Below are 9,761 nucleotides of genomic sequence, written 5' to 3'. Positions count from 1 at the left end.
TTAAAGGTAGGACTATCTTAACGAATATTCATAAAGCACGGAGTGTGTTGGAGTGTTGCGACGCCATGCAGAGTGGCGTGGCAATGCTACAAATAGATCTAGAGAAAGCGTTTGATCGGGTACCGCACGACGTGTTATTGGCTGTTCTTGATCATGTTAATATTGGGTCAGTGATCCGCGAAGGAGTACGCATGGCTTATAGCGGCTGTACAACGCGCCTTGTAATAAATCATTCCGTAGGCAAGCGCATTCAAGTGCAGCGCTCTGTTCGTCAAGGGTGTCCCTTGTCACCTCTTCTTTTTTGCCTTTATTTGGAATCGCTCTGTTTAAGTATTATAAGGCATGACATTGTGAGTGGGTTTAAATTATTTTCATCTGAAGTTCGTGTCCTTGCGTACGCGGACGACATCGCTATTTTCTGTACGAATCACGAGAGTATCATCAGTGTTGTCAATATAGTCAAACATTTTTGTCGTGTAAGTGGTAGTGCGGTCAACTGGCATAAATGTCTGGGCTTCTGGCATGGAGAGTGGAGTGTTACCCCAAGTGCGTTTGCCAATGTTAAATGGGTCACCACTCCTGTAAAGTACTTAGGGGTGCCCCTTGAGTATTATCGTGTGAGTGAGGAATATTGGCGCAGTCAATCAGTAGTCCTTCGCGAGAAAGCCGAAAAATGGAGGGGTAATGGGTTTTCGATGTTTGCGCGTGCCACAGTTTGCAATTTATTTCTTGTGAGTAAACTGTGGTACGTTTTGCAGGTGTTACACTGTTCGCGTGTTAACGTACAGAAACTGCATCGTGTTTTTGCGGTGTTCATCTGGGGCTCGTCTTGGGAGCGAACAAGCAGAATGAACCTTTTCCGAAGAGTTCGCGAGGGAGGACTAGGCTTATCGCACCTGTTTTGCGCCAATTAGTAAACCGTTACTATTATTTTCGCGATGTTAGTGATCCGTTTTTGCGTACGGTTTGTCAAGTAAGATTAGGTCGATGTTTGCCTGAGTTTGTTGTTTCCTCGTCCAGTGTGCCCGGCGGTATTCATGGGTACCTCAAAGAGGTAGTCGCATCATGCCGCTTTTTGGCGGCCCGTTTCTCTTTGGAATATTTGAGTGTAGTACCCCGTAAGCGGTTGTATAAGGATGTTTGCGATGCTGTTTTTCCTGTTCCATTGTACAGGACCATGTACTCTACAGGCCCAGGACAGGACGTCTTGAAACGTGTGAAAAAGATGTTAGTTCCACCCGGGGTCAAGTCTTTTTTCTTTAAATTGCATACCGGTACATTACCGGTTAAAACGTGGATGGAAGAGAGGGGCTTGTTTGTCCCGTGGGGTGTTCATTGTTTCCTATGTAAAAAACCAGAGACTATTGAACACGTCTTCTTGGAGTGTTGGGATGGCGTCTTTCTTTGGGATGTCCTACAGCGCACCTTGAAGAAAGACTTTCCACTTGACTCTCACGGGATTAGGTACCTGCCGGTAGAAAACGAGGGTGGCGCCCCATTCGATCTTGTTATGTTGCTGGGCCTGCATGGTATCTGGAGGTCTCGGATGGCTGTCCGCCATGCAGACCGTGATATGCGTGAAGCTAAGGAGTATTTCCGTGAAAGTATTATTTCATTTATTGAAGTTCATAAGGCTCAGAAATGCGCGCCTGAGTGGCTTCCTTGCATTGAAAAGCTGGTGAACATGAGCAAATTTTAACCCAGCACTGCTAGCCGCAAGCCGGCTGGCAATTTTAGCATTACCTCTTGTATGCGTACTGTCTGTGACTTTAGTTACTGTGTACTGTCCGTGTCCGGCAATAAAGAAAAAAAAAAAAAGGAAGTGTCGGGCGTAGTGTCGTCGTTGTGATTGTGTACATGTTGGTGCTTTGTAGTACGTATTCCTGGTGTTGCCTGCGTTGTATGTAGGGTTGCTGTGTAGTCGTGGTCGTTCGCTGTGTTAACAGGCTCGTCTTTTTTTTTTTTTAAACAGGCTGCTAGAAATCTCGATAGGTGGCGCAAGGTACCGCCCGATTCTAAATAGTTTGCTGAAGTTATTTATCCATGTGAGTTCGGCATTCGTTTTTTTTTTCTTTGTCTAGCGGCTCGTTGAAGCTACCGACGCCGCCGACCGCCGACAACGCACGTACGTACCTTTGCAAGTAGCTACGTCCGCCGCTTGGAGACTTTACTGTGTATAAAAGATACCGAACGAGAACTAACGCGCCCTGTGTGCTTTCAGTTCGGCCGAAACGCGCGCGGCTCGCTGGGCTCGTCTCTCGCCTGTTCTCGGCCGCTGGCCGCCATGTTTCATAAGGAACACGCTCGAAACGTTTTTGCGGAAGGCAGACACGGTGTAGCGTGTTAAGTTTACACAGCACTTCATGTGTAGACGAAAAACACAGATGGCCTCGTGTAAAACGAACACGTTTCGACGTGTCCGCTATGGGACAACGGTTTACACGCGTCTGGGCGTGTTATTTTTGCTAACAGTCTAGTTTTTGTAGTTATTATAAAGATGATAAGGTTAAACGAAGTATACCGAACAATCGAAGAACAAAACACAAAGCGCAAATGATACTAAAATTGCATTAGATTGCTTACACTTCTTTGGGCGTTTGAAAAGGACATCCAGATGGATTACTGCACAAGCACAAAGTTCAGTGTTTGCCTGAAAAGTTGTGATTATACTATTATTGGCAGACAGGTTCCAGCAATGCCGGAAGAGGGTGCACAAAAACCTAGCAGTTCAGCTAGGTTTTTGTACGTCAAGGTCGCATGCTATTCTAATTTTACCTACTCCATTGTTGAAAAAAAGTGCCTCATAGCAGTATAGGCATGTTGGAACAAGGCTGCCATAACGCAAGCTGTCTTATTTTATACCTTTTTTTCTTTCTTACCTGAGCATGCTTACCAGGAAGTTGTGAGCCACACTTCGAACCTGAGAGAGCCGCATGCGGTTGCGAGGCGCAGTTTGGCCACTCCTATCCTAATATTATGCTTTGAAAATCTTCCATTCTTTTTATCAACCCAATCATTGATTTTCTTGTTGGAGTTTAAACTGATGTTATTTATGTTGTGCCACTGAGTAGGAATCTGTTAATTATCTTAGGGAAAAAGTGTGACCAAAGCAGTAATACAAAGCTTATAAGTTTTGTTCTCATAAAAATAAATAATTTATTTATTTATTTTCCCAGAAAGGATTTCTGTATTTCAACGAAGTGAACTAAGAAAATGGGCAATACGAAGAGCTTTTAATTTTTGCTTACATCCAAGTCCTCAGATCAAGGAAATGTCGACGGTTGTTATGTATATTGTGCGTTGTGTGATGTCAGTGCTGATCCCAGAAGATTCTTATATATGTCCTGTGGGAAAGTATATATTATGGCACTATGTATACACCTACTCATTAACTTTGAATTTGCAAAAACTGCTCAGGAGGTCTATAAGGACCTATTTTATAGAATTATTATTGAGCACATTACTTATTTTCAACATGTGAAGATGCCTTAAGTGTACAAGGATCCTACGTAAGTCCCGTGATGAGTCAGACACCAAGCGAAATAGAGATGTAGCCAACCGCTTCGATGACGCCTGGAAAAGTGTGCATTACATAAAGTTCGTGACAAACGACCCCGTATCTTCTCGTTGCTGCCTTTCACGTTGACGCCTTTTGTATTCTGAGTCTTATAGGCACGAACCAGCTCTCCCAAATTGCGCTTTTGACTTAGCACCATCGACATGGTTACTGTGCTACGCTAATTATCAGTGCTGCACGTACAGCTGTCTTTTTTCCGCCCAAGGTGTGGGAAGGTGCCACAGCATAGCAGTAGCGCACCAAAAGAAAGAACTGAGACAAGAATTGGGCAACTGCCCTTTAACATGTAAACAAAACAGAAATGTTCACACATGGCTTTGTGTGCAGTCGAGTACATAAGAGAACTCTGTCTGCTCCAACACAGTGGAAGGCATCTGCTGTGCCAGCTCCTGCTATGGCGTCTTCCTTCAGCAGGAACTTGTCAGAAGAGAGCACCATTTGTTCTGTTTTACTCCCTTCGCCTCGCTACACGGGCTCGCCTGGCAAACACCTGGTCGATGAGTGGCGATCTTGCACTGGTCCTGCCATGGTGCTCAGGAACATGCTCGACTACTACATCTGAGAAGACACGTCGACGACTTGCCAACCTCAAGTCTACGGGTGGTTCGGCTTCACCCAGCTGTAGCGCCAGGAATTGTGGACCACTGCCATGGCCATGATGCTGAACAATGCAGTCTCCAGCTTGATGCGGAGTCCAAACTCCAAAGCGGGGAAGCGGCGCTTCCATACGCCGTACTGCCTTTCAACAGTACTGCGTGTGGGTATGTGGGCTCGGTTGTAGGCTGTCTCAGCTGGCGTCTTCGGAGCAGCAACTGGTGTGAAGAGGTACCAGGAGCAGGCATAGCCTCCATCTCCCAGCAAGATGCTCTCATTCATCTGTCCACTCTCAAACAGTGCTTTTAAAGCACTGTTGCCAAAGATTGTGCTTGCGTTCACCGAGCCTGGCCACCGGACCACAATGTTGCGGATGCAGAGTAGATGGTCTGACACTCTCTGCACATTAATGGAAAAATATCCTGTCCGGTTCCGATACAGTCCGGCATGATCACCTCCAGGCAACTGGATGGGGACGTGCGTGCAGTCGATTGCTCCAACAACGCCTGGGAATCGATGCATGCTGTAGAATCCTTCGGAAACAATCCTGCGTTCCGCCGCGGTTGTGGGAAAAGAGATGAAGACCCTTGCCAGCGCAGCAATGGCGTGTGTGACCCGCTTGACGACTTGACGCACAGTTGACTTGTGCACATCCCACAGGTCGGCCAAAACTGCCTGGAAGGTGCCTGTCGCTTAGATTTGAAGAGCGACCAGGAGCTGGTTGATGGGCGACAGTCGGCAGTTTCGAAGGCCGTCGAAGGCGGTGACGTGTTCGATTCGGCTCAGCAGCCGGATGGTAACATTCTTGGAGAGTCGGAATCGCGTGATAAAATCTACGTCATCGTACCGGTAGAACGGGTCGTCCCTCGGCCGTACCTGCCGTGATCTGCAGCGGCCCTGGGTCCAACGAACATCGATGGAATCTTGGTAATCTTCCTGGTCACTATCCTCACCAAAAAAAAAAAAAAAAAAAGTCGAATCGGCGAACATGTTGCCGTACAGCAACCATTCATTTTTTGAGGTAGCACCTGCTAAAACGGCTCAAATGTAAATCGTGGGGCTGAAAATCTTATTAAATAGAAATATGATATCAAATATACAACTAATGCAATACACAAGAACGTTAAAGCATGTTTAAATAGTTTATTTTTAAAGCGAGATGTCTGCCACAATAAAAGTTCCAGTAGCAGACGTTAAGAATCAGCTGATCATTGCAATCGGACGTTGCCGCTAATCAAAACATCGATTGCAACGACTGGTCTCCGCTTCATGGCGAAGAATGAAAATACAAATATTTACACTTTGGGCACACGTTTCAGTAATCTTCCAAACTAAATACTTTCGATCGTGTACGTTTATCAGATCAAACACGAGTCGTGCAAAACATACCAGCTACTTAAGTGACATGTCCCCGCGATCCCCGCTTTGCCTGGTTAGGGCTAACACTCACTGTTAGTCGAGAGCGTATTTAAACATAAGGGTCAATAAGCACTTATCATGGTAATATTTCGTATCCTTGGCACAATTGAAGATAATTCTCTGGTCATTGTTACACAGTTGCAGCCTGAAACACACTTTAGAACCACTTTTGTCCACCGCGTCAACCGCCACAAACCAGCTGCCATGTCTTAAATCCAGGATCAGTGCCTCCTATATAAGTTACGCTATGCCTGTCAGCTCTGAGCACTGGCAAGCGGAAGGGAGAGGGCAAATAGTACGTGTGGTTGCCGTGGGGTGGAGCCGCCTAGGCGTACAAACCTGCCGTGTAGTGAAGCCAACCATCTCTTCCGTAGGAGGTTCAATGATGTCGCCCCAGCAGCACCGACAGCAAGAAATCTAAATGTTTTTGACTGACAGCTCGGGACCAGCTTGCCGTTTTCCAACGTTATATAGACCCTTTCCGAAATTCAGCGCCATCTGGTGGCTGAAATGGCGGTTTAACTTTTGCCATACGAATGGCGGCAATGAACCCGTAGCCTGCAGTATTTTATCGGGCACCGTCACTTTTGCATGTCAACGGCAGACGAGAATAAACTTTTCGCTATACAGGTTTTTCTGAATCATCTCATCCAGTCTCGATTCCCACAACGATGCAACCAGTCAGAACGAAGCGCCAACCCAGACAGACGCCTTGATAAAGTTCTATAAGTCAAGGGGTTTCGAAGTCGATTTTGTGCCACAAACAGATTCACTGGGCTCGAATTAGAGAAATGAACACTTACGCAGCGCTTGCATTCAATTCCGGTTTCGCAACGTGCTAACGTCTAGAATGTATAGGCCTCGAATCCTCAGCTTAGGAGTATCTTCAACCATGTTCCTTCATCACTAAATAGAAAGCCGCCATTGGTATGGCACATATGCCATTTTTCCGATGATGATGATAGTGATCAAAGTGGCCAGACTGAATTTCGGGAAGGGTCTATTACTTCTGATTTTTCTACCTTTTCACCCGCTCACGACCCGGAGCCAACTATTTCTATGCGCGCGATTCAGGGTGACCGCCAAAGCCCCAAACTGCCGCCAAAGCAGACGGTCAAGCGGCAAAGCGTTCTCCGCGTTCGCGCTGCGAAAGCGAAGCCTGGCCGCCTGGCCGTACGCTTGTTTCGAAGTTTCGTATTTTGTCTCAGCGAAGCTCGTTTGAATCAGGGCGGTCACATCCAGAACAGTGTTCCACATGTTGTTAAAAGAAAAAAAAACATATATAAGATATATCTTCAATAATAATGTAAATACAACATGCTAGAAAAATAGAAAAAAAGTGAAAGCCGTTTACAACTTCCTGTAACGCCGAATTGGAGCGCAGCTCTTGAGGAGGAGGAGTGGAGGGTATATTCCTCCTCCTCCCTCGTGATCATGCCTGCTAGTCCTCCTCCCCTCCTGCTCCCCCTCCCTCTCCTTTACCACCTCCTCGTCCTTCAAGCTCCTCCCCTCCCCTCACCTCCGCCTCCTCGTCTCTCCTCCCCCCCTCCTCCACCTTCGTACTGCTTTCCTCCTCGCCGCTGAAGTCATGTGACCCCCTCCCCCCGAGGTCACGTGACCCCCCCGAACCAGACAATGAGGGGAGGAGGAGGAGGGGGAGGAGGAGGAGGGCAGAGGTCCGGGGGGTCACGTGACCTCGAGGGGACGGGATCACATGACCTTGGGCGGGCCGTCACGTGACTTCGGCGGGGGGAGGGGAGTCACCCCCCGGGGTCACGTGACCTGGGCGGGGGAGGAGGGGGGAGGAGGAGGAGCGGGGAGGAGGAGGAGGGGGAGGGGCGACGCCGACGCCAACGCCGACGCCGCACAGGCTGGAAACGGGTCATGTGACCCCCTTCCCCCGAGGTCACGTGACCCGCCCGGACCATACTAAATGAGGGGAGGAGGAGAAGGAGGGGAAGAGGAGGAGGAGGGGGAGGAGGAGGAGAGGGAGGGGCGCGGTTACGCCGACGCCGACGCCGACGCCGACGCCGACGGCGACGCCGCTCAGGCTGGAAACGGGCCCCTAAGAGCTGCGCTCTAAAACGAACGTCCGCCAGGCGGCGCTACCTAGCCGTACGTGCGTGTTGTGAGGTGAAGCATCGGGCCTGGACACCTCTTGGAGAGAAGCTGACAGGCATAGTGTAACTTATTCGCGACTCCAGCGAAACGGACGCCACCAAGCGGGAAAACCGGGAACCAGCCGGTCCAGGTCGCTCCGCGCCCCTCCGCGTCTCTTGTGGCTATCGCGGACACGTGTTGTCTGCGCGGTGGCGAACCACGTAATTTGACGAAGGTCCGAAATATTCTCAAGTTTGCCTGAGTGTTCATTAGTGTGGTGAAGCCTCAGTAGATTGTTTCCTTCCATCACGTGTTTGAAAGCCCGTTTACTCCACAACACACGGTCGCGAGCTTTCGATTTCTTGGATGGGGAGGAATCGCGGAAAAACGTTTTGATTTCTTGTGTGTCTCGAATCACATTCAAAGTGACGAATACTTTGTAACTGATAAGTGATTTCCTTATAAGCATGTAGAACCGTGGACTGAGGACGACAGACGAGGCATTTCACTGGAGGGAACATCAATGTTGCAGTCAAGTGAATGGGAAGGCTCAGTGGCGAACCACGTAATTTGACGAAGGTCCGAAATATTCTCAAGTTTGCCTGAGTGTTCATTAGTGTGGTGAAGCCTCAGTAGATTGTTTCCTTCCATCACGTGTTTGAAAGCCCGTTTACTCCACAACACACGGTCGCGAGCTTTCGATTTATTGGATGGGGAGGAATCGCGGAAAAACGTTTTGATTTCTTGTGTGTCTCGAATCACATTCAAAGTGACGAATACTTTGTAACTGATAAGTGATTTCCTTATAAGCATGTAGAGCCGTGGACTGAGGACGACAGACGAGGCATTTCACTGGAGGGAACATCCATGTTGCAGTCAAGTGAATGGGAAGGTTCAATAGCTGCTTTTCTTGTGTTTGGTTGTGTTCGGTTAGCTTCAAGTTTGATCCGACCACGCCGGTCGGTGCGTTGGCTATTCATCTTGGCTGCTTTTCGCCGAAAAAGCCACTGGACCGCACTGGAGGAGTTCCGCTGATTACTTGATTCAGGAAAACCTGCTCGCTGCAAATGATGAATGAGGGAAGTTATCTGTTTTCAAAAGGTGGGGGGACGAGTCTCGCAACGTTAGAAGCTGTGACGGCATTTTTTTTTTTTATCTATCGTGCCTCCAATATTTATATTATACCTCCGTCGAAGCCAGCAGCAATATACGTCTAGATTGGTCAGGTTGACCGGCCACAAAAAATGCTCATTTTCTCCGTTCAGGATTCGAAGCAGAGTTCAATGCAGAGAGGTTCCGCGTGAATCTCCGATGAAGACTCTCTTCAGTTTGTCTCCGTGCTGCCGGTTAGAACTATTTGGCTAAGTTTAAGGAGTATCTCTCTGTCTGTCAAATATACTTTTATTCAGCAGTTCACCTAATAGCTAGTCAACTAAGCTCATATTTCATCCCGAAGAATATACTAATATCGCTTTAGTGGGACCATAGTACGTAATATAATACATAACCCGCTCGTCAAAATGACTTCTCGATTGCTACAAAACCTGAATTGAAATACGAGTATCAGCTGCTTAGTGGGGTGCCGGCAGGTTAACATGATCTTTGGCTCAAGAAGCGCTTGCTTAATTTTCGTAATTTTCGTGCAGCCTGTGTTGTTGACCGAGCAGACGACTGGAGCTGTTTCTTAAATGCGGATACGCACAAAAGCTCGATCTTGCGGACAGATTAGTCGGATGGTCGAGGCATGCGAGTTGGCTGAAAATTACTGTCGGCGGAAGAATTCTGTGGTCATTGCCGCTTTTCTTAGATGATCAAAACTGATTAGTATATTACCGACTCTCCAGAGCCCATATAGTTTCGGTTTTGAACGAAATCTCCGAAACGACAGTTTGACATGAAAAGAACAAGAAGCACCGGGAAAGCAAAACTATGCTCTGCGAGTTTATGTGCACCGGCTACACTTAACCGTCTCAGTTCAAATAGCTATAAAATTGGGCATTAAGCAAAAGAAAATCTGTTAAATTGAACGCGCCACCTGTTCAGGCGGCCCGGCCAAGCCGACGCGACCTGG

General features: G+C 47.8%; 1 protein-coding gene across 1 annotated transcript; it reads right to left on the bottom strand.

Annotated features, from left to right (window-relative positions):
* Window positions 1–4,171: 4,171 nt before the first annotated feature.
* LOC115317583 (putative nuclease HARBI1) lies at window positions 4,172–5,161 on the bottom strand. The gene is made up of 2 exons (XM_042290460.1): window positions 4,940–5,161; window positions 4,172–4,846 (listed from the first exon to the last, which is right to left on the bottom strand). Exons 1-2 carry the CDS (start codon window positions 5,159–5,161, stop codon window positions 4,172–4,174), a joined length of 897 nt encoding a protein of 298 aa, XP_042146394.1.
* Between the last annotated feature and the right edge of the window lie 4,600 nt (window positions 5,162–9,761).

This window comes from Ixodes scapularis, unplaced genomic scaffold, assembly GCF_016920785.2.
Source record: "Ixodes scapularis isolate PalLabHiFi unplaced genomic scaffold, ASM1692078v2 PGA_scaffold1__304_contigs__length_218370807, whole genome shotgun sequence".
Lineage (NCBI taxonomy): Eukaryota > Metazoa > Arthropoda > Arachnida > Ixodida > Ixodidae > Ixodes > Ixodes scapularis.
The sequence above is the reverse complement of the archived record's forward strand: the minus strand, read 5'-3'. Positions and strand labels throughout refer to the sequence as shown.

Excerpts from the sequence above, each read along its gene's own strand:
- LOC115317583 (XM_042290460.1), bottom strand. The coding sequence starts at position 5,161 with ATGTTCGCCGATTCGACTTTTTTTTTTTTTTTTTTTGGTGAGGATAGT. Across the intron at positions 4,847-4,939 it reads TGCTGAGCCGAATCGAACAC|GCAGTTTTGGCCGACCTGTG; the intron begins GTCACCGCCTTC and ends GGCACCTTCCAG.